The sequence below is a fragment of the Cucumis melo genome, chromosome 1, assembly GCF_025177605.1.
Source record: "Cucumis melo cultivar AY chromosome 1, USDA_Cmelo_AY_1.0, whole genome shotgun sequence".
NCBI classification, from domain to species: domain Eukaryota; kingdom Viridiplantae; phylum Streptophyta; class Magnoliopsida; order Cucurbitales; family Cucurbitaceae; genus Cucumis; species Cucumis melo.
In genome coordinates, this window is record NC_066857.1 from 1,729,303 (window position 1) to 1,756,966 (window position 27,664).

The 27,664-nt window shown below is 35.2% G+C and overlaps 4 protein-coding genes across 5 annotated transcripts; 1 reads left to right on the top strand and 3 right to left on the bottom strand.

Moving 5' to 3' along the window:
* Positions 1-260: 260 nt before the first annotated feature.
* On the bottom strand, positions 261-9,197 carry LOC103495420 (outer envelope protein 64, mitochondrial). The gene is made up of 13 exons (XM_008456976.3): positions 8,745-9,197; positions 8,490-8,642; positions 8,287-8,411; positions 7,770-7,895; positions 7,488-7,670; positions 7,193-7,337; positions 5,941-6,109; positions 3,940-4,074; positions 3,652-3,855; positions 2,660-2,787; positions 2,518-2,569; positions 1,247-1,316; positions 261-663 (listed from the first exon to the last, which is right to left on the bottom strand). Exons 1-13 carry the CDS (start codon positions 8,990-8,992, stop codon positions 581-583), a joined length of 1,821 nt encoding a protein of 606 aa, XP_008455198.2. The 5' UTR covers positions 8,993-9,197; the 3' UTR covers positions 261-580.
* Positions 9,198-10,589: 1,392 nt separating this feature from the next.
* Positions 10,590-17,253, top strand: LOC103495421 (tobamovirus multiplication protein 1-like). 2 transcript variants are annotated; one of them, XM_008456977.3, is made up of 11 exons: positions 10,590-10,862; positions 12,437-12,527; positions 12,613-12,665; positions 13,974-14,066; positions 14,178-14,249; positions 14,370-14,442; positions 14,587-14,632; positions 14,703-14,766; positions 15,363-15,416; positions 15,495-15,572; positions 16,773-17,253. In XM_008456977.3, exons 1-11 carry the CDS (start codon positions 10,722-10,724, stop codon positions 16,863-16,865), a joined length of 858 nt encoding a protein of 285 aa, XP_008455199.1. In that variant the 5' UTR covers positions 10,590-10,721; the 3' UTR covers positions 16,866-17,253. The 2 variants fall into 2 exon arrangements, with proteins under 2 accessions (XP_008455199.1, XP_008455200.3); XM_008456978.3 differs by having other exon boundaries at positions 10,714-10,862; positions 12,430-12,527.
* A 2,723-nt stretch (positions 17,254-19,976) lies between these two features.
* LOC103495422 (uncharacterized) lies at positions 19,977-22,046 on the bottom strand. The gene is made up of 5 exons (XM_008456979.3): positions 21,780-22,046; positions 21,161-21,257; positions 20,704-21,072; positions 20,565-20,602; positions 19,977-20,488 (listed from the first exon to the last, which is right to left on the bottom strand). Exons 2-5 carry the CDS (start codon positions 21,225-21,227, stop codon positions 20,282-20,284), a joined length of 681 nt encoding a protein of 226 aa, XP_008455201.1. The 5' UTR covers positions 21,228-21,257; positions 21,780-22,046; the 3' UTR covers positions 19,977-20,281.
* A 1,842-nt stretch (positions 22,047-23,888) lies between these two features.
* LOC103495423 (pentatricopeptide repeat-containing protein At2g21090) lies at positions 23,889-26,356 on the bottom strand. The gene has a single exon (XM_008456980.3). It carries the CDS (start codon positions 25,965-25,967, stop codon positions 24,132-24,134), a length of 1,836 nt encoding a protein of 611 aa, XP_008455202.2. The 5' UTR covers positions 25,968-26,356; the 3' UTR covers positions 23,889-24,131.
* Positions 26,357-27,664: the final 1,308 nt, after the last annotated feature.

Consider the following 27,664-nt stretch of genomic DNA (forward strand, 5'->3'; position numbering starts at 1 on the left):
TTCTAATTACCAAATACTGAGCACAAGCACTATCCATAAAATTCTCACCCTATCAACTTGTTAAACAAGATGTTTAGACTAATACTAAAAGCAAGAAAGCTCAATTTACATGCTCGAGGTTCTGTTTTGGTCATTTCATCCAAATTCGACGTTAGCAAAGGTAAAAAAACCTCAATTTCAAAACTCGTTTTCTGTCATCTTCTCTGAACACTTCTTGAGAATCAGCGGAAAGGATAACAATAAACTTGTTTAGAAAAAGATGAAAAGAAAATATTTCACAACGCTAAAGAAGCACCCAGAATCCCAATTGAAATTCCGGACGGTCAAAAGGTTAAGAATTCCACAAGGTCTTGTGCCAAAATAAGGCTGATTACAGTTTCATATATACCAACAAAATTGGCAGAGCAGCCGCTAGGCTCTGACTCGTTTCCAACTCTACCCTTTACTTTCATTCCACAAATCACAATTACAATGCCTCTATCACCTTGGCTTTTGTTCTTTTTATTTTTATATTTTCTTCTTATCTTGGAGTCGTATCATTTGGGTTTTATTTTTCGTTTTCCATACAAGAGTTGCATCCTCAACTGATCAGTTTTTGTAATCGCTTTTCAGCAAGATTTGCAACTTTATTCTGCGGTTCGAGAACAAGAGCATGCTTGAAATCTGCAAAATTTATGAGAAAGAAAACCAAATACTTATTGAACATGTACCGAAACTCACTTCCATTAACAGAGAAAACACTTCATAATATGAATGCACACAAACTCAACCGAACGAAAAGTGATGCTTTCACGACTATCTTATGTGAATCATGAATATGTATCTAAAGACGTTCCAGAAATAAAACCAAACCACTAATAGCCTATAATGACAAGACTTGACATCTCTGTTTTCTTTTTCAGGGGAGACTTATGTTGAGTATTCAAACCTCTCTCTAGAGACCTTGTAATAAGCTTCACTGTATAAGAAATTTTCAGGGTTCTAAAGAATACTAAATAACTAAATGATTAGCCAAAAGTTCTACTAGATGCACGAAATCAATCTAAGTGAATATAATTTCTCTGAACTTGATTGCATTCAACATTCATGATGGATTGTCCAAGATTATTTATTTTTAGTAATGAAAATGAACATGCATACGCTTGCATGCAAAGAAAGCGCAGAGCTAGAACATGAACAATCCATCTTCAGATGGATTATAAATAGTTTGAAGTCTTATAGTGAAAAAAAAAATCATAACTCTCACCTTTGATGGCTTCTTTATAGAGAAGAAGAGACTCTCTGGCAGTTCCCCGTCTGAGATATGCCTTCACATTCTGCATGAAGCAATTAAATGTTAAGAATATCATCATATAATTGCAAATTTTCGAACGCTAAGATGAAATTGTTTTGATAAGCATCCAGCTCGCAATATGTAGTAACAGCAAAATGTATTATGATTATCCGTTCCCACTCAACCGAAGACTTAGCAATTGATTCATACGGTTCACAAAGTATCTTCTTCATGGGAAGCTATCCGTATGAATAAATTGCATAATAATAACTGAGGGAGAGAGAAAGAGAGGGAGTGAGAGAGAGAGAAACAGCAATAATAAAAACCCTGCAGAAAGTTTTAGTTCATCCATCCACATCTTGTTGATAAAGCAACAAATTAAATTCCACTGGAGTCCTATTTTGCTTTGATCACATTTGTCCCATTTAGATGTGAGGTCAAACTAGGAGGTAGTGCGGAGCGAGACTATGGCCAGGTAACAGAGGTGCAAGGACAAACCCAAAAAAAAAAAAAAAAGCTTAAGCTGATTAAAACCGCTTGTTGGCTCATGTTGAAAGATGGTTGGTTTGGCACTTTTGGTTTGAAATTTAAAAAATCCAAAACTCAGTCAGGTTGAATTTGGCAAAGAACAAACCAATTCAAACTGAACTGACCAATTATTAATATATATATATATATATATATATAACGTTTGTGTTATTTCTCAAATTGCCTTGGTGGTGTAGTTGGCGTTGGAGTAGCACTGATATAAGCCAGGTTGAGTTCAAGCAGCAGTAAATTCAATATTTTGGTCAGGTTGAGTTCAAGTAGCAGTATATTCAATATTTTGTTTAATATATTGGATTTCTGTCCACCGATTCTCAGTAGCCACGTGCATGACATTATTGTAGACATGTGAACAACCTATTTGACTGAACGAACCGACCGTCAGTTAGTCGGTTCGGTAATGACATGCTAGTGGTTCAGCTTAGTCTTGGACTTTTAATAATATTGTTGTTTGATTTTGGCTTCCCAATCCAATCCAGCCGAACCAATCCATTTATACCCCTACTAGATACCATACAGCGCCTTTCTCCTTAAACCATTTGTGATAGAAGATTCTGTAACATCTTTTGTCTCTTATCGTCAATATTTGGAGCCTTTTCTTATAATGCTTTCTTTCGGTTTTTGACTATGAATGTGTGTGTTCGGTACTTTTGTGTTGGCTGTTTTTCTACGTAGTCATGCATAAATCAGATAGTTACCTTCTTATCAAGTAATATGGCTTTGCTGCAGTCATCTTCAGCTTGTTGAAAGCTACATAAAGTGCAATTCAAGTAATAGATGAAGTCAAAACAAACCAGGTAGAATAAGTAAATAATGATTGGAAACATTAGGTTAACATACCAGCCTAACTCTAAGTAAGCGGCAGCTCGGTTGCAATAATAAGTTGCATTTGTCCCATTTAATTTAATAGCATCTGCGTAGTAACTAACAGCTTTATTCCACTGCCTTCCTTTAAAAGCTGCATTGCCCTGGAAATCATTATTTTTCATTTAATTAACCGTTGAACAAAAAGAATTGATTAACAATCAACGATCAAATTATATTGGAATATGTAAGCTAGTCAACTTTTTATGAAAAATAAAAATAGATAACCCCAGATGTTTTAGATCAAACAAAGTGCAAACGAAGTTGGCTATCATACAAGACTTCATTTCATGCAACTACAGAAGTGTTTGCGCAATATTTCCCATACAAAGCTCAAAAAATTGAGTTAGAAGTAACTAAATGAAAATAGAGATCATATTCACAACAGTCTATGCATAAGACAGAACAAATTTGTCCCTTAAGAGGGGGTAAGAGAAGTGAACACTGAAATACCAGGTATAAAGAGTAGATAGACCAGGTGGAAACATGTTTTCATAGCAGATACAGTCGAGGGTTTATGACATGTGCAAAGACAAGATGGAGAAATGTAATACGAAAGAATTCAATTTTTTTCTTGAAATCAAAATCTGAGACCTTCGTTGAAACAGACCTAGGCCTTCACACATTCTGTTCAAGGATTCCTAGGAAATCACTGCATTTTTCTTATTCGTTCAATGTTACCAGTCACTGAATTTTTAGTTTCTAAAATCAGAGTTCAAAAACAATTTTATCTTGTAATTAAACCAGAAAGTGTAAATGTTAGCAAAATAACTCTTACAAGTTGAATAATAACCCACTTTACATCAAATTATATCATGCCTTCTGTGGGCTTTTCTTCTCAACGCCTTTGTATTTTTTTTTTTTTTAATGAAAATCAAGTTCTTTTATAAAAATTTAAATAGAAAAAAAATTACATCATATCAATACCAAGACTGACATTATTCATCCCATCAACAATTGAGCCAAACCTTTTCTTTCAATAGTTCAGAGGCATCCATGTCCCCATTGGTATCAGCAAATGGCAATAAATTGTTAGAAGCAATGCCAACTTGCTCTTGAAGAGCTGAGAAAATATCCAGGACAGTGTCCAGAAGAAACTTATCGGCACCATGAAATGTTATGAGTGAAACTGAGATGGGGCAGTCGTCCTGCTTTCCCAGCGGAACAGCAACCTGATAATGTGATGTATCAACAATAACATATTACTCTTTGAGCCCTGCCAATAGAAAATAACTAAAACTCGATTGTTAACTTACTTCACAGCAACCAGACATGCTTGAAATGCTTGATAAAGCAAATGTCCTATCACGAAACTCAGAAGCAATTCCCTTCTTTGTACTAAACTTTGGTGGGGGGTCCGCAACTGTAGGAATTACTAATATCCCATCATCCTAGAGTGAAAAAAAAGATAAGAATAATAACAGATTAATTGAGCAGAAATTGTTATAATAAGAATTACTGACTAACAACCATTCCAGAGTGAAACCATACATTCACAAATAATAACCCTTTTTCTTCTTGGAACAAGAAAAAACTATTTCTCAATAAGGTGGAAAGTTACATATAGGTACTATACAACAAAGAATGATAGCATGATAGATCCAGGTTAAGTGGTCGGGCATCTAAATCATCACAACCTTAACCATCTTTCCCACTGCACAAACATGATTAGTATCTGTACACTTCTCAAATCTTTCAACACTTTTTCCTTTCATGGCCTGTCATATCAACTCAAACTTTGTAGTTTGCCTCCTTAAATGCTGTAAGGGTTAAATGATTCCACAGAACAATAGAAAAGTAGTGCCCTAGCTTTAAGAAAGTCAATTGGTATCGGCTTGATGCTAAAAAAACCGATAGAGTTACAGAGAAAAGGTATTTGACTGACAAGTTTTTGGAATGTAACAGTGCTAAAATCTGAATGTTGTGTATGAATAGCATAAAATATGAGAGGCTGAACCCATTGCTGAAGTTGACTCGCCGAAACAAGTCCTCTCTCACCTCCTCTCTCCTCAACTTCAGCCACCTTACCCTTGCTCACAGATTTGAATCAACTATGGCAAGCAGTAGACTCTTGCAGGATTGAGGGAAGGAGTTTTCACTTGCTTTACCTGGGAAAAAAGACACTACTCAAAGAAAATGGCACATTCAACTCATGTGCAATCTTAATCCGTGGAGCTTGATGGTTGGTCGAAGTATCTTGTACCTGGCATCATTACCCCCCTCCAATATGCAGTCTTCAGAAAGGTATGAGGGAAAGTGATTCCTTTTGCATAGAAAGGATGTCTAGTAAAAGAGGTCAACTCACAGAGGGCAACCATCCCAAAAAAATTGGGGTGCAAAACAAAATTTATTCACTTCGAAGAGGGGAGAAGATATGCTCAGACACAGCCATTGCAAGTCTGATTGTGAAGACCCAGCAGCTTATATTCAGGGTGAGTCCCTGGGGCGACAGCGAAGTTTGGTGGCTCAAAAAGCCAATAGATTCCAAAGTAACACGATAGGAAGATACAGTAAAAGCTGCCCTCTTCGAAGGTTTCCAGTTCATGGATGGAACAAATAGTCTCAGATCAAAGAGGTCCTTAAAGGAGCCTTCTCCATAGCTTTATCTTTAACTTTTGATAAAAGATGGTTCATCCTATGGTTTCCAGTTCCACTCCTTCTATGGTCAAAATGAGTCAGGGACAAAAGCATACTCTTCCAGAAAAGAGACGTACAAACCGGCTTAAGTGACTATATATTACAATCCCCTCAATGTTCTCAAGGAGAACCAATTGTTCTTCTCTCTATAATAAAGGCTGGTGAACAACTACGATGCAAAATACCTTCATATTTTAAAAGGAGATCTGATGGATATTTGAAAACCGATTCTACAAGACAGATCTCAAAGACTGTCACAAGTTAATTCTCAAAAATCCCCATACACTGGTGCAAAATATGATGATCAATTACTGATAAAAGATGCAATATGGCCAGCGGCTTTGTAAATTCATGGGGTAATCCAAGGGAGAAAGGGGCAGGCAACCCCCTTCCCCAAGGGTTAGTTACAAAATTACGTGGCAGTTAAGCAAATACATACACTCCAATAAGAGGTCATAAAATTGTACAAAATCACAAAAATAGAAACGACAAATCTTCATACCAAAGAACACTAGAATTTCTCATAATTTATAAAGCATAGCAAACTTATTAGAATTGCTAAAAAACATACATATTTACATGCACTCATTTCAAGGTACACAACAATAAATTGAAGATACCTTTAATAAACTTTTAAGTGCAATTCTCGTCTCCATTCTGACTTTGTATAGAGTTTTTATATCATCATAAGATGTTTTAATTGCTGCAAGAACATCTTCAGATGCATTAGATCCTAACTTGGGTTTGACTGACTTAATCCATTCTTCGTGATTTATTTTAAATTCACATCTGAAAAGTGTATGCCACATCACACTCATTAGTAAAGGGGTTTGTAGTCCTAAAAAAACAACAATCAAAAGATGGAGCATATGTCCAAACATACAACATGAGCTCAAATATCGACCATCATGCATTTTAACAACCACCACTATGAAGCAATCGTAGTTCAATAGTAAAAGCTCTCATTGAGCAATTCGAACAGTCCTTCATACTAGGAGTGTATGATGTAGACATTTGCATAGGACTCTTTCCAATATTCCATCAGATGACGTGACAGGTACACCAAAAACAAGATGTCCATACTACTAATATTTGGTATTGAGCATGCCATTCATAATGCACACAGCACCGACAAAACAGACATATTGAAGGAATGTGGAAAAGCCTAATAATTTTAGTGGTTAAAAATAATGAGTAACAAGGTTCATCTCATTGCAGCTATCTGCCTGTCTCTCACCTGACCTCTCGTCTCTCTCTACCAAATTTTAAGAGATTATAATGAGTCACTTAATTTCAATTTTCATGCAACAAAGTTCGATTGAAAATTAACATGTCATTTGACATGAATCATGAACACAATTTTAGGTGCAATGCCTTGAATAAACACATTTCACCAAGTAAACTTCGCATTTTTCCTCTTTATTGAAATATACTGTAATCATGCTCAATTACATTGATTGAAGTTTATATCAAAAGAAGATCATAGGTGGAATAGAGAAATGCAAAGAGGATAGTAGATATCTATTTTCATCATATCAATGAGATAGAATATGTTGGTGTTTGCTATAAAAATGTAATTATCTGCATGTAAGAAATTAAAGAAAACAAAAGGCTAAAATGGGAAAAAATTAAATAAAAATTTTCAAATTTTGATTTCATTGCGGTGCAGTGCATGCGTACGAGGATGGTCGCCCTCAATATGCGTGCTACGTGATATTTGGGAGTAACAACCGTATCAAAAGAAATATTGGGATAATGAACTTGCCAATACATTTCTTAGTACATACTCTATAATTGCCTCCATGTTTTAAAACATAAGAAGAATGACATGAAGAGTGAAAAATTGGGTAGTCAAGAATCACCTGCGCTTACCTCTGTAATAAAATCATAACAGAAGAGAGAGCTTTTAAAATAGTAATTCCTTTTTGCAATTTTGATGATTGATCAAGGAACCCTTTCAGACTGGGGACATTAGAAGCCAGGTACTGGCCAAAGTTCATGTGTTTTGGAGACTGATCTGCAGAAACAAAAAGCTACATTTAACATCACAGAGACATTTTGTAGCTCTTTTTATTGCCAAAAATCATTATCACCCAAAAATGAATCTTTAAGCCTTTTGAACTGAAAGTATCAGCGGGAAATATCTGTGAACAGTCATGAAACTTACAACCAGATAAATTTTCTATTGCTTTTTCAACAACATGAACAGTCTTTTGCAAAGGAACTTTTGAAAGCTGAAATAGATCATCAGCAAAAACAAAGCGGCGCATCCTCCGAGGTTCTACTGAATTCAGTTTAAGTAGAACATGCCCAACCCGATGCAGAGTAGATGGATCACGAGCAAACCATCCTTAACAATGCCACACAAGAAAAACATGAATGAAAAGTCTATAATAGAAAATGAAGAAAAAAGTCAAAGGAATAATATTCAACTGATGTGCCAACTTACCAACAGTATCCAAGCTCGGGGAATTCGACAAAACTCTATTCATTGGTACAACTCCATGTGAGGGCCGAAATGCAAGTATACCACAAAAGGAAGCTGGAATTCTGATGCAACCAACCGTATCAGTGCCTATAATATTACACAATAAGAAGTTACTTTATTATTAGATCAAATTGAATTTTGCCAAACCGGTGAGTATCATATATACTGAAACAGAAACACTCTTGGAAGGTCAATGTTCTTCACATAAAGTGCATATCTTGCGAGGTCCAACATGTTGATTCTTATGTGTTGATTGTTGATAAGAATGGACCAAGTTTTTTATTTTATTTTATTGAAAAACAAAAAAAGACTGCTAAGACAACCTCGTAAAACAATGTATTAAGCAAATGTCAAATGACTCAAATGTCCCATCCACGCATGCAACCAAATGATCATAAAAACACTTTGCACATTAGAGTGCCTATCCACCCAAAAATTTAGCAATACGTCATGAAGAACAGATAGAAATCGCACTGACCAAGAGCAAAGTCAACAAGCTCTCCTGCAACAGCCACAGCAGACCCACTAGAAGAACCTCCAGGTACAAATGATGACAACTTTGGATTGGTAGGAGTTCCATATTGCTTGTTATCCCCAGTAATCCTAGATTAACAATCAAACAAACACCTCAAAAAAACATTGGCAAATAAGAAACCTCGGAGAACATGAACAGAGGCTTACCCAAAACCCAGTTCATCCATAACAGTCTTCCCAACACAAGCAGCCCCATTCTTGAGCAGAAGAGTTACCACCTCATCAGTCTTCTCAGCAACATCATGAGTTCTCTTCCAGTCCGGATTGCCAAACCCCGTCACATAGTCCTTCACGTCAAATCTGAAGAACCCCACAAAAACAAACGATCAAAAACACCAACCCAGATAAGAAAAATAACCAAGAAATCAAATTTCAGAGAGAAAGAAAACGAAGAGTACGAACACATCCTTGACGGCGAAAGTGAGGCCAGCGAGAGGCTGTCTGGCGGCAGGGGGCGGAGGCTGAGGGAAAGGTCGAAGCTCAAAACGCTGGATGAAAGCACCAAAGTCCTCTCCCTGCAAAACTTTGCCATTTCTTCCCCTCCTTCGTGTCTCTGCTAAAATTACGACTCCAGCTACGCCGACCCCGATCAGGATCCAGAGTTTCGGGTTAGAAGCATTGGCTTTCAAAAGCTTTAGGGGGTTTGACATGAATCAGAATCAGAATCGAAATCGGAAGAGATTGACTGGGTTTGAGAATGAATGGTTGGAGGTTAGAAGACGATGAAGAAGTTGAGGGGTTTAAGGAAGGTTTTTGGAGACGATCATAAATGTCGGAAAGTCTAAAATAAAGGAATTTCAATATGGGCTTTGTGGCTTCGGGCATTTTGAAGGTGGGATTGGAGAATGTGAATTGGTCGAATGCCCAACTGTGGCCAGAAAAATGTCGTCATTTCCACGCATGTAAAAAATGTTAAATTGTATAAATGTCTCAAAACAACTATTCATGTTTCTTCCATTGGTCGTGACTTTGGTATATTATATGATTTAATTGCGTATGATAGACTCTAAAGAGTTTTTTGGCACAGGAGATGAGTTGAATTGGTATAATATATCAATTTATTGTGAAATGATTTAGCGGTAAAAAATAAACATAGTCTCAATAATTAACTAAGAGATTATGGTTTAATTCAATCAAATAATTAACTAAAACTTAACTTTGACATCCAACTCGCAACTTCGATCTCCAACAACTACTTTTAGGATAATAGCAGAGCCATAATTTTTGTGTTTAGGGACACAATCTCAAATAAAATTAGAAGCTTAGGTCATGCACTTCTAGAATTATTTCTATATATCGATTCCAAATGTTAAGGTGTATAATAGACCACTAAAACATGTTTATTATGTGTTTGATAGATTTCTATAGTTTAAAATTTCTATCCAATGAATCTTATATGTATATATTAGAAAACCGTTTCTTTTAAAAAATAGTAAAAAAAAAAAACTATTTACACTCCATATAAAAAAACTACTGAAATATAAGCTTAATCACACTTAAATTTTATATGAAAGTATAAATATTTTGTTAATTTTATATCTTTGACAGTTTATTTGTGTTTAATTGGTCACATTGTTGCTGTCTGATTCAAAAATCTTATACTAAAAAATGTGGTAACAAAAGTATTTGTAGTTCTATAAATAAATCTTAACTATCATATCTATATGTGTAAATTAGTTCTTGTACCAAAATCTATAAATAAATTTCATAAATTAATTTACCTATAAGATCTATTCGAATCAAATATATATTTATTTTTTTAAGATAATGACTTTATTATTATTTATCTTTTAAAATATTCATATGAGGTGGAGTTAACCGTGAAAAAATATTAACTATATTAAGTATTATGATTTATTACAAATATTTAAATAAATGAAAACTCAAATGCAGAAAAAAAAGTTATCTCGATAAAGTTTGTAATTTAATATTTTTAATTAAAATTAAAATTATGGTAACACAAACTTATAGATAAAAGGTCCCGGATTCAAATCTTCTAATTACAATGCTTTTTCAATAAAAAAAATCAAAATTATTTATAAAACTAAAATATTAATAGATAGATTTTGTCTCAAAGAAAAAAAGGAAAAAAAAAAAAAAAAAAGAGAGAAAACAAAAGCTAATATTTATATTATTATCATATTTTAATCCGCGTCATAATATCATACGTGTCATTCACTTTTGCACAAGTCAAGTTAATAACCGTCCACGTGTCTAAGATTTCCTCTCTCATAGACCAAATTACGCTCTCTTGTGGCCGCGCCCCCCGCATTAATGGCGAAGAAGCCTTCTTCTTCTTTCCCTTTCGCGCGGCATTAACGAAGCATAAAAACCCCTTCTCTTTCTCCCATTTTCTTCTTTCTCCATTTTCGAGCTCTAATGGCGAGGGCTTTATCCACAATCACCTCTACGGCTGGAGGATTCCAATGGTGGAATGAAATTGATGATTCGGAGCATTGGCAGAAAGGGATTTACTACACCTTGGCCGCTTCTTATGCCATCATCTCCCTCATTGCCTTAGTACTCCACTTCTCTCTGTTCCTTAGTCTTTTTGTTCTTTATCTTCTGAATTTCATTACTTATTTGAAGCTTCATCTTCTTCTTTCTTCTTTTTTTTTTTTTTTATGTGTTCATCTCTTTATTGGAATTTAACATGGCTTCTTACATGATGGAAACAATCCCAGAATCAAGATGTCTCTTTCATATTTATGATTATAGTAAAATAGACTTGTGGGTGGGCTGTGTGCTTATACTATATGTGTGAGGTGATTACAATGGTTAGAGGTACTGATTTTCTGTGATAATTTAAAGATAATTCTTTGGGTTCACCTCAGTCGAGTTGGGATTCAATTCTTTGGTAATTAGAGTGATCAATTAATGTCTAAAATTAAACTGTGATCTTAAGAATGAAGTTTGATTGAATTGTATGGGAGAGTTTTTTTTGGAGCGTTTATGGAAACTCGATATAGCTATTACACGTTGGATAGGAAACAAGACCAACACTCAATATGCCAGTCACTGGCACGGCCCTTGGACACCTTGCAAAGGTTGCATTAGGTGTAATTTGTATGTGTAAATTGTTGTTGTAGGTGCAGACACGTGGAAGAAAAGTTGTTGCTTTAGGACGGAGGAGGTGTTTTGCCCCACCCTCCATTTTGTTATTAGGGTTTTCTTCTTTGTTGCTCTGCTTTTTCTGCCACCTTGCACTATGGGAGATTGGGTTAGATAGAAAGGAGAATTTTCAATAGTTTTGACTGTGAGAGGTCTTGGGAAGATGTTCAGTCTTGTATTAGATTTAATACTTCCCTTTGGGCATTGGCATCAAAGGAATTTCATAAAAAATCTTGGGAAAAATACGTTTTTGGTTTGGTTTGGTTTGGTTTCCATATGCTCCCTAGGTTTCAAAATTTAACACATTTAGTCCTTAAGTTTTGGGTTTGGTTTCAATCTAATCCCTAAATTTATAAATCTTACAATTTATAAATTTTGTTTTGTCATTGAATAATCTCTATTGTTGTCCATGTCTATTAATTAATTTAAGATGATTAAGAATTAAGATGTAAATTTAATTTCAGTAAGGATAAAATATATTAGAACTTATTTAATCATAATTATTTTGAATTAGTGAAATACATTAAACTAAAGACGGAAAATGAATACGGAGCGGAAAATCATCCAAATTGAAAGAAAACTCAAATATGAAGGTTAAAATTGTTACAATTACTAATTTGAAACTAAACTCAAAACTTTGAAACTAAACTCAAAACTTAAGAACTAAATGGGTAAAATTTTGAAAACTAGAGACAAAATAGAAACTAGATCGGACCAAAAAGGTTCATTTCCCTAAATTCTTTAGACATGGTTCTCTTGGATTGGAGCCTTTCTTTTACCTTTTCTTTAGATAGCTAGTTCATTTATCGGTAGCTCCTTTTGTAAAGGTATGTCTTTTTGTATTCTTTTGTTGGTTCTCATTGAAAGAAAAAAGAACAAAGAACTTGCATAATTTAGATTAAGTAGCTGTCGTGGGAAAGAGAATGCAGCATTTTGTTTTTATAATAACGCCTAATACAGTGAGTAATTGCTCAAGTTTCCAGGTTCAACTTATTCGGATTCAAATAAGAGTACCGGAATTCGAGTGGACTACACAAAAGGGGTTCCATTTGATGAATTTCATTGTAAATGGATGTAAGATTGTACATTTGTTATTTTTCATTAAATTTTAAGGTTCTTTTTTTATGAGTTAGTGCTTCCCTTATTTTCATTTTGACAGTGAGGGCTATTCTCTTTGGGCTTTACAAGAGTGTCTTCCTCATCAAACCGAAGGTAGGTTTCTTCTGTTAATTGTTGCCAACTACCATTGTCTTGCTTTTAATCCCTATTAGAGCAGTGGCTATCACCTGATCATCGAGTATATCTAGGTCTCATTTTGATGTTTTCTTGAGATTATTTAAGAGTTAAAAGGATGATAATCTAAACTAAAACTTTTGATTGATCTTATTATAAGCACCTTCCTTTTGTTATTGGTTACTTGTTACTTCGTAACATTTCTAGGATAAATTGTTCTATTCTTAATTCAGCAAAGCTTTCATCCAACATGCTAAGATTACTTGAACAGACGTAAAGGGAGAAAACAAAGAAAAGCTAATAACAGGACAACGCCTCCACACATCTCCCAAATAGTATGATATTGCCCACTTGGCATAATGCTTCATGGTTTTGTTTGTGGTTTCTCCCAAAAAAAGAAAAAAAGAAAAAACCTCATATCAATGAAGACAATTGTTCTCACTAATATACTCTCAATTGGCCTCTTATCTAGCCAACGTGGGACATTGGTCACATACCCAACAGTTCTTATCTGGATAAAGGACCAATAAGCCTTTGCTTAAATAGTCATGCATTTGTTTAAACACTTATCTAGGTTAGCTCTTCTTCACCGGAGCACACCACCTATTTGATAGAGTCAACCGCAGATCCCCCGTAACATCTTTGTTTCGCACTTGAGGATTCTATCGACATGGCTAAGTCAGAGGCATTGATCTAATACCATTCGATGAGGACATCTACCCCCCAAATTATCTCCACAATAGTATGATATTTTCCATTTTTGGGATAAACTCTCATGGTTTTGCTTGTGGTTTCACCTTAAAATGCTACATACTAATGGAGATAGTTATTCTCACTTCTTTGCCTCTAATCATCCTCTTCCCTAGTCGGTGCAGAACTTTGGTTGTATTTCCAACAAATTATTCATTCACATTTGTATTTGAATTTATGGTAATATCTTATTCAATTTTCTTTGTTTCCTATGAAATGTCAAGAAACATAAATAAACATAAAAAAAGATTCCGGTTGCTATTGGACTGTTTGTCATAAAAATCCATGGATTTCTCCCCTCATCTGATAATGGGAACCATACCATTATTAGATAAAGATTTGTTGCATTATGTTTTTTTGTTACCCATCACAATCCAGTCAGCGGGCCATCTTATTCCCATATCAAAAAGGCAAGCCATTATGTAAACTTAAAATTGATAATCTAGATGTTTAAAGAGACCCACGTTCATTTTCCCATGCTGTAACTGTGATTAATCTCTCTGGACTGTACGGGTTGAAACTTCCCTGCTGGTAAAGGTTCTTGAAATGGTGATTATGGAGATTCCTGGACTTCTATTCTTTTCAACGTACACACTACTTGTTCTATTTTGGGCAGAGATATACCACCAGGTAATTTGTGATTATTATTATTATTTAATCTAATCGGAGTTACATTACATATTATATCAATTCTATGTAAGACTCATTCTCCATTTGTATTGGTGATTATTTTTCTTTCAGGCACGAAGTCTTCCTATTCACAAACTTAAGCCTGCTTACTGTATCATCAATGGAGTTATGTACATTATACAGGTGAAATAAAAGATGTCAGCCAATAGTTGTTGGTGCTATATGAAACACAAAATGCTGTGATTAATATGTTTATATTCAGCTCTGTTTCAATCATTTTATTTGTTTGTCATTGTGTTTCAGATCGGCATTTGGATTATTGTGATGTTAGAGCATTCTCCTGGTGCAGTTATAGTTGCTAAGCTCTTCTTTTCAGGTTGCAGCTCAAAACCTGCTTCTTTTCTCTTATAAAGATAAGAAATGGGATGTATAATTGATGTCATTTCAACTTGAATCTTTTGTCTTCCACATTCTACTTTATGGAGACATCTGTGTTGAATTTTTTCTTTACTATTTCCAGTGGTTTCATTCTCTGCTGCACTGGGTTTCCTGATATATGGTGGGAGGTAATAGATGTTCATGAATTCAGGAGCTGTGGTTAATTATGCTCCACCCTGACAATTACTCTCTTAACAGGCTATTTGTCATGCTGAGGCAGTTCCCAATTGAATCCAGAGGACGCCAAAAAAAGTTGTATGAGGTGGGCTCCTTAATGTGTTTTTTTTATCGACAGCATTTGAAAAATGTAAATGTACCGTAGGACTAGAAACATTTAATATAATTGAGTTTAAGAAAGCCAGAAGTTCACAAAATTAGCCCTGCTTGATAGTGCCATTGAAATTGAATATTAGAAGTGTATCGTGATGACATCTTTATATTTCATAGTTCATGTAGCATTCAGTTAAAGAAGTCTACCTTGATTATTTTGAACTCAATGCTGCTGATCAATTATTGAGATTGGGCGTGTTAAACATCAAGGATATAACTGACGAATGGTGTATATTTCAAGGGTCAATAACGAATTTAGGCTCTCAAAAATTAAGTTTAGATGAGGCTGGTAGGAGTAACTTTTTCTTAAGCACCATGAGTTGGCTTAGCAAACCACCTGGGCTCATGTAAATAATAAAGAGCGTGGAGGGAACGGGTTCAATTCATAATGCTCACCTACCTAGAATTTAATACCTTATGAGTTACTTTAACTACCAAATATAATAAGGTTCATGAGAATGAAGCTAGCTTAAACACGAGGATATGAATAAAATTAAAAAAACTCATATTTTTTGCTTATCTTGGCAGGTTGGTTGTGTGACAACGATTTGTTTTAGCTGTTTCTTTATACGATGTTTTGTGGTGAGTTTTCATTTGGTTACACTAATCTGGATCCAACATTCTCTTAGTGATTAATACATGTATTTGTTCATCTTGTAGCTTGCTCTATCTGCATTTGACAAGGATGCAGACCTTGATGTCCTAGATCATCCCATTCTCAACCTGATATACTACATGGCAAGTTTCTAGATCCCTACTTTGTATTCTAATTTCCTCTCTAGGATGCATGGATTACTTCTTTTTAGTTAGAGGTTGCGAGTAGATCAACTATGAAGGTTCAAGAATGATTTTACTTAATGGAATTGATAGGGTTGTTAGCTAACTTTTCTTTTTCCACTTCTCAAAAATAATATATTCACGACGATTAAGCTGACATTATTTACACAGGGAGAAAAGTTCTTGAACTTTCCAGAATTAGTTACAACAAAGCTTGAAACTAGAAAAAAGGGTCCTCAATTCTGTTTAATTCAAAAATTATCAAGATCTTTATTCCATTAGTGGATTGGTGGTAGCAAGGAAGATGTCTTCGTTAGTTTAGTTCAGTTTGTAGTATTCTCTGCCAGAAGGCAGATGAGAGTTGTTTGGGGTGATTTCTCTGAAACGTTTGTTCTCTCTCACTCGTCAATGGGACACTAGTGATGTGATCATGGAGTTTCTCCTCACTTTTTTCTTTCATGAAAAATGATTTTCTCTGTGTTGCAAGTGTGCAATTAACAGGATCTTTGTGGTAAATAGATTAATCGAGTGATTAGAGGGTTAGAAATTGATTGTAACGTTGCTTAGTCTCTTTTTAAGCTCCATGTTTCCTCTAGGATTTGATTTCGAAGACTTCTGCAATTGCTGGTACATTTAGATGATCCTTGGTAGAGGGCTTTCTCTTATCCCATTATTGTCCAATAGGACTTCCTGTTATTTCTTGTCTGGTCAGCTGGTAAGATTATTGAGTGAAAGATGAAGAATCTCTGATTATGTAATGAAGCTCTTTGACTAAGTGGTACAAAGTTATTTTAAATATGGATGACCTGCACCCTTTTGAGTGGGTTGCAAGTTGTAGGTCGCTAGTTCTTAGAGCCCTGGTAAGAACCTCTGACTTCTTGTGCTTCAATTTGGGCTTAAAAAACTTTCTAATGGGCCTCGAACCAAGTCAAACCTGATGATTAATGTCCACAAGACCCAAAGTTGACAAATTGCATATACACAACTAGAGTGCAACTTTCTGGTGTTGTGTTCTCTTTGATTTTCTTCTCTTGAAAGAAGTTGGTATCTGTGGTCTTGTAACTTCCCATTGTTGTTGAACAAACCTTTTCTGTTCTGTCTAATTTATTTACTTTATAGTTGTATAATATTCTGATAAAATTGGTGTGCATGTTACTGCAGTTGGTAGAGGTTGTTCCGTCGGCACTGGTTCTGTTTATACTGAGAAAACTTCCTCCGAGGCGTATATCTGATCGATACCACCCCATTGAGTAAAGCTCTCAACAATAGATGGCATTTTATCTTTAGGACTTTGATTAGAGAGCTGGTTTTCTCTATATCTACAATCTGCTATTACAATCCCTTCTAATTGAATCTAAAAGTAGTTCTATCAGCTGAAAACAAAACATGGCCAAGAGAATACATCTTTTGCGAACATGCTGCTGCACAGTTGGTATAGTTTCTTACATCAACATTGGATTTCTGTACTGTGAAAAGAAAACTTCCTCCGAGACGTGTACCTGACCGGTATCACCCCACAGAATGAAGCTCTAGACAATTTCTGGTCAGCAGAACTTACCATTCTAACTATGTATTTACAACAGATACACTCTACTGAATGAAGCTTCTTGACAATTTCTGGTCAGCAGAACTTTCGCTTTCATTGTGTATTTAATTTTTGTAGTTGTTTGTTCTTTAGGTACTTGCATTACAGATTCTTTTCCCTTTTTTTCCCTTTTTTGTCTGTTTGGCTGGATTTACTATACATCTGTTGCTTCTAATTTAATCCAAACGTAGTTCTCTGACCTGAAAACAGCTACTTTGCTTATGTGATAAAACAAAAGATCCCATCAGTCAAGGTGCTTTATGATTGCAAATACAGTAACCGGAATACATTCTTTAATGTTGTTGGAGCAGTCTAATTATATTACATTAGAGAGGAGATTTGTAAATCAAGATGCATATAAATCCAAAATTATTTGCATTAAGTATAGGTACTTCAATGAAGCAACCTTGTGAACTATTCTGTTTTTGTTCATGTCTTTTCTTCTCCAGATCTGATCCTATAATATAGTTTCTCGCTTAGCTGCTTTGGGGGTGCCATCATTGTCAAAATTGTCTTTAAAATACTTCCATGGGGGAAATACTATAGTGAGGACTAAGAAGTGAGTGTCTGGGGATGGAAAACAGAGTGGTTGATGCTTGGGATCGCTTTTGGTGCAGGGTTTAGGGGTGTGGAGTAGAGAATGAGATTTAGGGAACTGGTGATGTAAGTCATTTTTAAGTTCTAGGATGCTCTTAATCACTCTAAAATACTCCTAATCCTTCATGATTAGTTTAATGTTCTGACTGTTTCAACATTGGAAGCATTGGAATTGTTGTAGGTAAGTTGATGCTTGGTGTAATTAGATTAGGGAATATCGTAAATTGAGATGAAAGCCTGTATCCATTCAAAAGAAAAAGAAGAGATGAAGGTTCATCCTTGGTAACCTCAAGGCTAGGAAGTTAATAGATGCGAGAGGGTTGATGTTTTTGTTGGGGTGGGTAGCTTGCACAGGCCTTTAGGTGCTCCTTTTACCCTCCCTTTTGGTCTTGTTTAACATGACTGAAATGACATTTCAACAGAATTCGCATTGGTGTGAGCTATTTATAAGCTCATCTTTTAACTCAATTTAGAATATGCATAACATTGGTGGTGTTATGTGGTGGCTTTCGAGGCTGCAATGCTAATGGCGAGCTTGGCTGAGAGATTCTATTCTTTAAGCTCGAGTGGTCGGTTAAAAACATGTAGGTTCTATTTGAGTCTTGTTTTGTGCAATCCTCAACGAAGCAGTGGTATTGTTAACAAGTGTGATATATGTTGGGTGGGTGGGGGTTGGCTCTTAGGAAGATTGACAATGAGATAGGTTTCACAATTTCGCTGGATCAAACGTTTTCCAGCAGGAGAGCAGAGACAGCAAGCACCCTATTTGGCTATTCTTAATATCATTAATTATTGAAAATATACTTTTCTATCTCTTAAGTTTGGATTGGTTAATGAGAAACATAACATTTATAGAAGAAATTCTAAAAGAGATTTGCAAAAATAGCTAAAAATATTAATATTCTGGAAAATCTAGTCACAATAGCTCTAGATTTGCGAGTAGAGCATACAAGTAGTGCTCGATTTCCGTCTTGTCCCATTAGTGCATCAACATTTCTATTAGCAATGTTATTGATACACCTTATATTTTATACATTAGTTAACTGCTTATATATGAGATATAAGGTTGATATATCAAATTGCGTTAATGATTATCAAGTTTATCATCAATTGTGTGCATCACATGTTATCTGAAAAATAATAGGGCAATGGAGATTAAACCCAAGTTCTCTCTGGATCCAATAAAAAGACTTCTCTTAAACACTATATTGTAACTTCTCGATTGATATTGATCATGTTAAAAGCAAACAGGTTTCTTTAAGTAGAATAATAAACAATCTTTAAAGCACGTAAGCTTCGATTTTGAACATCAAATTCTATGGGTGTGGTTTATTTTTCTAGGTTTAATCTCTCATTGTACACCCAAAAGAAAATACTTGTGGACCACAGCAATGAGGAAAAAAATCAACCTATCATTAAGACAATCACTCTATGACCAAAGCAACAAGGAAGGAAAGTCTTTTTACAAATTGTAAATGATCAATTGTCTTCTTTATCACAAATGTAATTGGATTGTTTACGAATGTATTCTGATTATAATTGAGGTTGTGTTTTACTTTGCTCATGTTGTCTTTTTATCTTTGTTATTATTTCGAGCGAATATGTAAATAGTAATTGTGAAATGTTCATAATGATCACAAATTTGTTGAAAAACCTTTCAAAAATATCTAAAGAGAATCAGTGGAACCTATGCAATCGTTAAATTTAATCACGTTGATTATTCTTAGTTTTTTAATAAATCTCACATTTCATTACGATCAAGAAACACAAGCAAGCATCAACAAATGTAATTAACAAGATTCACTTTTTAAATAGATCACGTTTCTTCGAGGACAAACATGATTTATTCTTCATCATTTGAAGTGTTATTTCACTTGTAATTGTCCTTTTTCTTTTCTTTCTAACTAAAACCATCTTTTTATACTGAAAGCACGAAATTTATAATTAAAAATGGTGTTGGGCGTAATTTTCTTTAAAATAAATAAACCAAACCTTCAAAATTTTGAGATATAGATTATTGTTTTTGGGATCCACTCTCATTTTTCTTTGTTTAACAAAAATTGAGATATAGATTATTGTTTTTGGGATCCTTTTTATCAACTTTATTTCCTCAACAGTTATGTACCAATAAATAGAACATAAAATGGATATGATGTACCAAACACTATAACAAAGGAAGAAGATATATACAAAGATATTGCCTAGACCAAACAGAAGATCTGTTCCATTACAATCTTCCAAAATCATCTTTTCAAAAAAAAGCTTAGAGAGATGATGATAATAAATCTTCATCACAATCAAAACACACAAAAAAATATATATATATATTTCTAGTTTCTAAAACAGCCTTTAAAGCATCTAAAAGTCTAGGAAAATACTAAACAAGACATTTCTAGTTTTAGAATCTATAGAGTCTACTATCATATCAATCACAATACCACCCATTACTAGACCTTTCCAGATGAAAGCAAGGCCCAAGGTGTGCGCTTCATGGGGTCTTTATCAATGTGAATTCGATACTATTGGTATCCGTCAAGAAAGAGAAGTGATCTATTGAAGGTGAAGGTGATGATTCTGGGGATTTGCAAGGTGATGACGGTTCAAATCCTCTTCTTCCAAAGAGAAACAACTTCTTTGGAGATTCATCAAATCCTGCAAATTCATCCATTTCCTCGAGCTTCAATGGACTATCAGGCTGAAAAAACCCGAAATGGTTATTATGTTTTGCTCCAAAAGACTAGAGAACTAAGGGAAATATCATCAAAACTAACCTTTTTCGTGGTGGATATCTTCAACTCTTTAGAGTGATCTAAATAACAAGAAGCAAAAGATATGAAACAAAAATTTCTTAGAAACGTCAAAGAGAAGTGGGTTTTTCATGAAAGATGTTAAAACTTGACACAACCATACCAAGTCCAATGATGCTCAAAAATTGATCCTTGTCTAAGCAATTTTGTGCTTTAATACAGTCTTGATGGTTGTGCAGGAAGCGCTCCTCACAAATAGTATTGTGATTGATGTTCTTTCCAAAGTTTGAAATATCTGAGAGCACTTTTCGAGTACCCTTCTGCACTTTCTCCGATCCCTTTGGGATGTTTTTCGTTTTTCCTGCACCATTTTCTTCATCAATAAATGTGAGATTCTTCGTGGTCTGCCGTTTTGATGATTGGTTAATGACTGGCTTTCTTGAGTTTGATAGATCGCCAAGGGGCTTTCGCCCACTAAGCCCATTTTTCCTTTGTGAATTCATGGCATTAGCCTTCCCTGCAACAGCCGATCCTGTGATGCAAATTACAATTTTAAAACCATACTAAATGGATCAAGAACGAACTAGATTTCAATTCAAATAAAAAGCTTCAGTCACAACCTTTAGTATACTGAACATTGAGATTCTCATCATGAATGAGACCACCATTTTGAAATGTCATTGCCATGTTGTTGATAGTACAGATGTCTATTCTGTCCTGCGAATAGAAAGAAAGGAACCCAACATGCAAATTAAATGATGAAAACGAGGCAAAAGGCATATAACATTTGGATCCGTTATAATAAAAGTTCAAGTAATAACACCTACGAAAATCAGAACGTAATCCAATTCATGGTTACAGAAACCTAAAAAATCATCCGATTGTGAATGAAGATTACCTAAGGCTAATCTTTTCCCATTTTCTTAATCTTTCGTTATGAAAATCTTTCCTAATTTCAGATCATACTTCAGCAATCTCAAAAACAAAAGTACATATAGAAAAACCCTAATTTTACATTATGAAATTTCTCCAAGTTCCCATTTCATCATCTACCGACGGCATGAATCGAGAGAAAGGACAATAAATTTCCATTAGCAACTTTGACCAAACAAAAACCCTAAAATCTTGTTAATCACTACATTTCATCGATTTCTTGTTGTTCCATCTGTTTCTCAATTAAACACAGCAATCGAAACAACACAACAGCATGGAAATGGAAAAGAGAAGAGAGAAACTCACAGTCAGTCACAAATTCCTTGACGATTTCGATTTCCTTCGATTTTCAAGAGGAAGAATTTCTGGAGATATTTTTTCGAAATTTAGTCCGTTGCAAAAATTGGAAGTACCTTTGAAGGAGACTGAAGTTTAAATAAACGCAACGTTTCTCCAACGGTAACTTTGTTGTGAGTTTACGTTAATGGCCTTCATTTGCTTTCGTTATTTGGTTAATGCCATCAACTGTTTTCTCTTTCTTCAATCTCTCCCGGGAGGGACAAAAATGGTAAACCACTCGACTGATAAGCAAAAGTCGAGTGGTGTATAAATGTAATCATGACTTAAACTCTTATCATCACGACAAGACATAATTTTCAACGCAATCAAATTGATCATCACCACTCGTAAATTGGATTGCGACTTTTGTTTATGAATTTGGACGTAGGTCTAAACTATATGCAAAAAAAAATAGGTAAACAACACTAAACGTAATCACATGGAATCCATTTTTTAAATTATTGTTGATTCATTTCCATTACACTTTAGTAATACATTGGATGTTTCAATTTAATTTCTATTTTTAACTTTCACGTTTTTACTACTGCTCGTTTTTAGTGTTTAATAATAATTTTTCAATAAATTTGATTCAAAATTGATGATATATTAGTGAAATTTAATTAATAGGCGACAACATCATTGGCGAACAAAAATAGTATTGCATAAATGAGTATTGAGGAAAATAAAAAGACAAATAAAAGATAACAGTACAATATATTGAATGCAAATATTTTGAAGCACATGGATACCAAACCCGAAATCTAGGTTTATTTTATTACTTACTATTATTACGTACAAAAATCATGAACAAGGCCTGAACAGTAAATTGACTCAAATATCAATGAAAGTTTATAATTCATTGGACTATAGAAAACAATAATATAAGGGAAATTGTCGTGGATAACAAATAAATGAAACTATTTACAAAATATAATAAAAAGAAAAATGTACAGGAGAGAATTTGATAGATTTTGCTATATTTTTATAAATATTTTTTCTTTTTACTATTTTTCGAAGAGCCTTTTAACTAATATTCGAAGTACACTATTTGTTGCATTGATAGTTTGTCTACACATTGCTTAATTAACTTATATCTCTTAATCGATCTGTTTGGAGCAATCATCTATCTACAGTGTTATCAAGTGAATTCAATTGTTATATTTAAATGGGTTGTTGTCCTATTGATTACACATACATATTAGGACTCTATATAGCTCATGGGTTTAACGAACCCCTTTAAAATAAATTTGCAAACAAAAAGCATTCTCATCGAAAAGGTCAACGAAATCAGAAACTCGCACAATCTCAATTTGCCAAAAATCTTATTTCCGCCAGTTTTTTGTTTTCTTGTTTTTTTGTTTTTTTTTTTTTTTTTTTACTATAATTAGAACCCAAGATTCGCCATTTAATCTCTATGACTTAGGGCTTTTCCATGAATGGGCCAAATCCATGGCCCATCTGTTGATGAAATCCAAATTGCTATTATTGGAAGAGAGGCCGAGGCCGAGGACCATTAAAGAAACTAAGGTATGTAATCTATGTAAGGCCCAAACAATAATGTGCAAGTTCAAAGGGTTTTTTTAAGTATGCTATTTTTTAAATTTAAAACCAAGAAGGTGCTATTTATCAAAATTTTCCTTTTTCCTCCCTTTTAATTGATAAATTTTCAAAAAACTGAAAAAACACCAAAAATTCCCTTGTGAAATGAATGTCAAATTTTTGTTCAAAATAGACCTTTTGAACCTATTCTTTTAAAACTTAAGAGGACTAAAGGCAGTCAATTTAAAATATGAGGAACTAAAGGGCACTTGTTCCTCAAAACTCAAGGACTATTTCTATTTCTTTTTCTTCCTTCAAACTAAAGAAAGAAAGAAAGAAAGAGAGAACAAAAACAGTAAGCAAGATTCTTGTTTTAATTCTTAAAAATCAAGTAGCGAGTTATAGACAGGCCCCTAAAGCACTTATTTTAAGGTGCTGACTCCCTTGGCGACCCTTCAAAAGCATTATGAAAAAATCAGCCTAAAGCTACAACAATGACCAAAATGTACAAGCCAATCTATACGCATATGACACAAGTAGTAGAATTGAGAGTCTAACTCTAGCCATTATTATTGATTAACAGTGAGATCAACAAATTATGAACAAGGAGTAAATTACCATTGGTTCAGAGAACAAAAAATCTGGCCGCGTTGTAAATATCGAGCAATTTATCATCCTATGTATTAGATCACTTTTGAGAAATTTCACATTCTTAACAGACAAGACTTTGCAGCAGGTCTCCTTGAAAACAACATGCATTGCAAAAACTTTAACTTCTTTTCAAATGGTTAAAAGTTCTTCTTCTGTATGTCTGGCTAACTGCTCCAATAGTACGTATATTTCTTCCTTCAATGGATGTAATCTATCAGATGCAATGAAAGAATGTATCTTATTTCCAACGTCAATCCAACTAATTGCACGTTCTTTCCTTATAAATTTCTCGTCCATTAGTTCCCTCACCTTTTCTACTGACTCCCATTTCCCAAGAAATGCATATAAACCTGCCAGAGACACATAAGCAGCAGAAGATTGAGGCTTCAGCTCGATTACATGCTCAGCCACTTTTCTTCCAAGCTCTATATTGTTGTGTATCCTACAGACTCCGAGTAAGGCACTCCATACTCGATCATCAGGTTTACAAGACATATTCTCTAGCTCGTTTACCAACTCGATAAAACATCCAGCTCGACCCAAGAGGTCAATTAAGCATGCATAATGTTCTTGATCAGGGAGAACACCGTGATCGTAAGTCATGGCCTTGAAAAACTGAAGTCCTTCTTGAACGAGACCTGAATGACTACATGCACTAAGGATCACAATGAAGGTGATCCTATCAGGCTTAACTCCTGATTCAACCATGTGATTGAACATCTGCATTGCTTTTTCCCCATGACCATTCTGAGCTAGGCCAGATATCATTGTATTCCACACTACAACATCCTGCTTATTTCCCATAAGATGAAAAACGTAGCAGCTAGCTTCTAACATCCCACACTTTGAATACATGTCAATAAGAGAGCTGACAACTATCGTGTTGCATCTGAAGTTAGTTCTGATCAAATAGCCATGTACTTGTTTCCCATGCTTTAGTGCAGCAATGCTGGCACAAGCGCAAAGACAACTACTGAATGTATACTGTTCAGGATTAATTCCAAGCTTCATCATTTTTGTAAAGTAATCAAGTGCTTCATGCCCCAAACTGTTTCTTGCATAGCCTGATATCAGAGCTGTCCAGGAGACAGGATTCTTTTCAGGCATTTGGTGAAACAACTCACTAGCTGAATTCATATCACCCCATTTCGCATATCCAGACACCATTGTGGTCCATATGTGGATGTCTTTAACGAGCATTTCGTCAAACAATCTCCTTGCACATCCCATCTTTCCACATTTTGCATATGCATCAACGATAGAACAAGAAAGCACTAAATTAGACAAGAATCCAGCAACCAATACCTGCCCGTGAACCTGCTTCGTAAGCTGCAATTCCTTAAGCTTCACACAAAGAATCAAAACACCAGAAAAACTAAACGCATTAAACCCCATATCGAGTCTTCTGAAATCTCTATATAATCCAATAGCTTCATTGAAACACCCCTTCTTAGCATAAGCAAGAACCATAGTATTCCACGAAACAACATCCTTCTCCATCATTCTATCGAACAACTTCCTAGCGTGATGTACTTCTCCCAACTTAGCATACCCAGCAAGCATATGGTTCCAAGAGTACAAATTCCTAACAGACATTTTATCAAACACCTTCCGTGCCTCTACGTCTCTGCCACATTCGAAGTACATACCAATCAAATGGTTGGCTACAATAGTGGTAGGGCGTTTGAAACCCGTGTGTTTCAAATGCAGATGAACGCATTTACCTCCTTTGAAGTACTTGGCTTTGGCACAGAGTCGCAAGAGGTCGACAAAAGTGCTAGTGGGTAAGCGTATGCCTCTTTGGGCCAATCGGTCGAGATAGGAAAGGGCTTCCGGGAGACGACCTTGAGAAGAGAGGTCTAGAAGGGACTGAGCGATACAGATGCGAGTTGAATCCGGGCTTTGCTCACTCTTGGGGCGAAACGAGGCGGGTTTTTTCAAGGCTTGGGAAGAGAAAGATGGCATTGCAGGGCGGCACCATGTGAGATAGAGAACCCATTCATCTATAGGGGGCAGCGGCGGCGTTGAAGTAGCTCATCGGAGCCTCCGAATAGAGAAACGGTTCAAATTCACAAATCTGAGGTTTGCTGCTATGGGTATTCAGATCGGTGATGACAAACGCATGGTTCTCGCAAGTCAATTAACTTTGGTCCATTGGGGTCACTACCAAGAGACAGATGATAACATACTGCAAAGTTGCTGGACGTCGCCGAAGTGGAAGACAGGCCGGCGGCTGGAGAAGGTTAACGAAAGAGTGCGCGAGGGCGTCCGCGTTCACGAGGAAGAAGAAACCGCCGTTATGGGTCGGGCTTGCTCGCCCTGAGGCTGACCCAATAACTCAAAAACCAAACTAAAGGAAAATTGTCCAAAATGACCTCTAACGTAAAAAAATTATTTACGATCGATATCTTCTTGAAAACTTGTTTTCTTATTTTTATCCTTTTTCACATATGAATACCAATTGTATTCTCTATTTTTTTTAACCTTAGACTAGCGCACTTGTTCGCTTACCATATTTGAACGATCGTTTGCACTCTTCTTTTCTTCTTATTATGTGACTATTGTTCTCGGTTTTCTCTTTATTTTGTCCATCGTCTTCGATCATTTTGAAAGCATTTGAACACCTTTTCTTTGTTCGTTTCGACATCGTTATGTTATCACTTTATCTTCCAAGTATGTTACTTGATTTCTTTTTTGTTGTTGTTTGAATGCTTAGCCTTAACAAAAAGAACCTGAATGTAGTTGTTGTAGTTTGTGTTTATGAAAGAATCTATAATGCAATCATTGAGTACAAGAATAGAGTTCGTGGAGCAGAGGGTATGGATCATTGAGCACATGGGTGACGATCGTTGAGTACTTAAATATGGAATTGCTGAGAAATGGGTAACGATCACTTAGTATAGAGTCAATGATCGTGCACTATATACTCAACGATCACTCAACTTTTGATAAGCAATCACACATGTACTAAACGATCATTCAACTTGAAGCAAACAACTATTCACCTTCTGTTCAACAATCACGCACCATATACTCGGCGACCGATTACCCATTAAGCAACTATCTTTTTGTGGTTACTAATTGCTTGAATGTATATGTTTGTCAGATTGCTAAAATGGCCCATTCAATCACTACTAAGACCTACTTTCCTGATATCGTGTCTTGCTTAGTCCACATTGGACATTGGTGCAAGAAATGTCCTATTTAAGAAGGAATAGATGACAATATCTAGGAAACCCTGCTGGTACACTTCCGGATGACTTCTATTTAATGGGCAACTATTACATCACTTTTTGTTAAGAGAGGTTAAAGTAGAGAATCTAGATGTCATGAGGAAGAAGTTACATTAACATTCACCCAACATAATTTTAATTTGATCACTCGGTTGTGACCAACCAAGGAAAATTTTGAAGACATACCAACGGGGAGAGGCTACGACACCTTAATTGGGAGAGTGGGAACCAATAGATGTAACTGCATTTTATGTGTATCTCAAACCTATCTGAATCATGAATCAATTCAGTTGTTGGCGTAAAAGACCCACTAGTTCATTACACATCGTTATATTGTTTCTAACCTTTAGTCCTTTCATGGAATGTCCAACACAATTTTTTCCAATCTAATCTCGCTTCCCACCATAACGTACAAAGATGTAAACTAGC

What these genes read in the sequence shown, in the direction of transcription:
- LOC103495423 (XM_008456980.3), bottom strand. Translation starts at nt 25,967, where the DNA reads ATGCCATCTTTCTCTTCCCAAGCCTTGAAAAAACCCGCCTCGTTTCGC.
- LOC103495420 (XM_008456976.3), bottom strand. Translation starts at nt 8,992, where the DNA reads ATGTCAAACCCCCTAAAGCTTTTGAAAGCCAATGCTTCTAACCCGAAA. An exon ending in CCCGAGCTTGGATACTGTTG is followed by an intron (nt 7,671 to 7,769) that starts GTAAGTTGGCAC and finishes GGCATTGTTAAG; the next exon opens with GATGGTTTGCTCGTGATCCA. An exon ending in GTTATGATTTTATTACAGAG is followed by an intron (nt 6,110 to 7,192) that starts GTAAGCGCAGGT and finishes TACACTTTTCAG; the next exon opens with ATGTGAATTTAAAATAAATC.
- LOC103495422 (XM_008456979.3), bottom strand. Translation starts at nt 21,227, where the DNA reads ATGGCAATGACATTTCAAAATGGTGGTCTCATTCATGATGAGAATCTC. An exon ending in CAATGTTCAGTATACTAAAG is followed by an intron (nt 21,073 to 21,160) that starts GTTGTGACTGAA and finishes TTTGCATCACAG; the next exon opens with GATCGGCTGTTGCAGGGAAG. An exon ending in AGATATCCACCACGAAAAAG is followed by an intron (nt 20,489 to 20,564) that starts GTTAGTTTTGAT and finishes GGGTTTTTTCAG; the next exon opens with CCTGATAGTCCATTGAAGCT.
- LOC103495421 (XM_008456977.3), top strand. Translation starts at nt 10,722, where the DNA reads ATGGCGAGGGCTTTATCCACAATCACCTCTACGGCTGGAGGATTCCAA. An exon ending in TGCTAAGCTCTTCTTTTCAG is followed by an intron (nt 14,443 to 14,586) that starts GTTGCAGCTCAA and finishes TACTATTTCCAG; the next exon opens with TGGTTTCATTCTCTGCTGCA. An exon ending in TCAACCTGATATACTACATG is followed by an intron (nt 15,573 to 16,772) that starts GCAAGTTTCTAG and finishes ATGTTACTGCAG; the next exon opens with TTGGTAGAGGTTGTTCCGTC.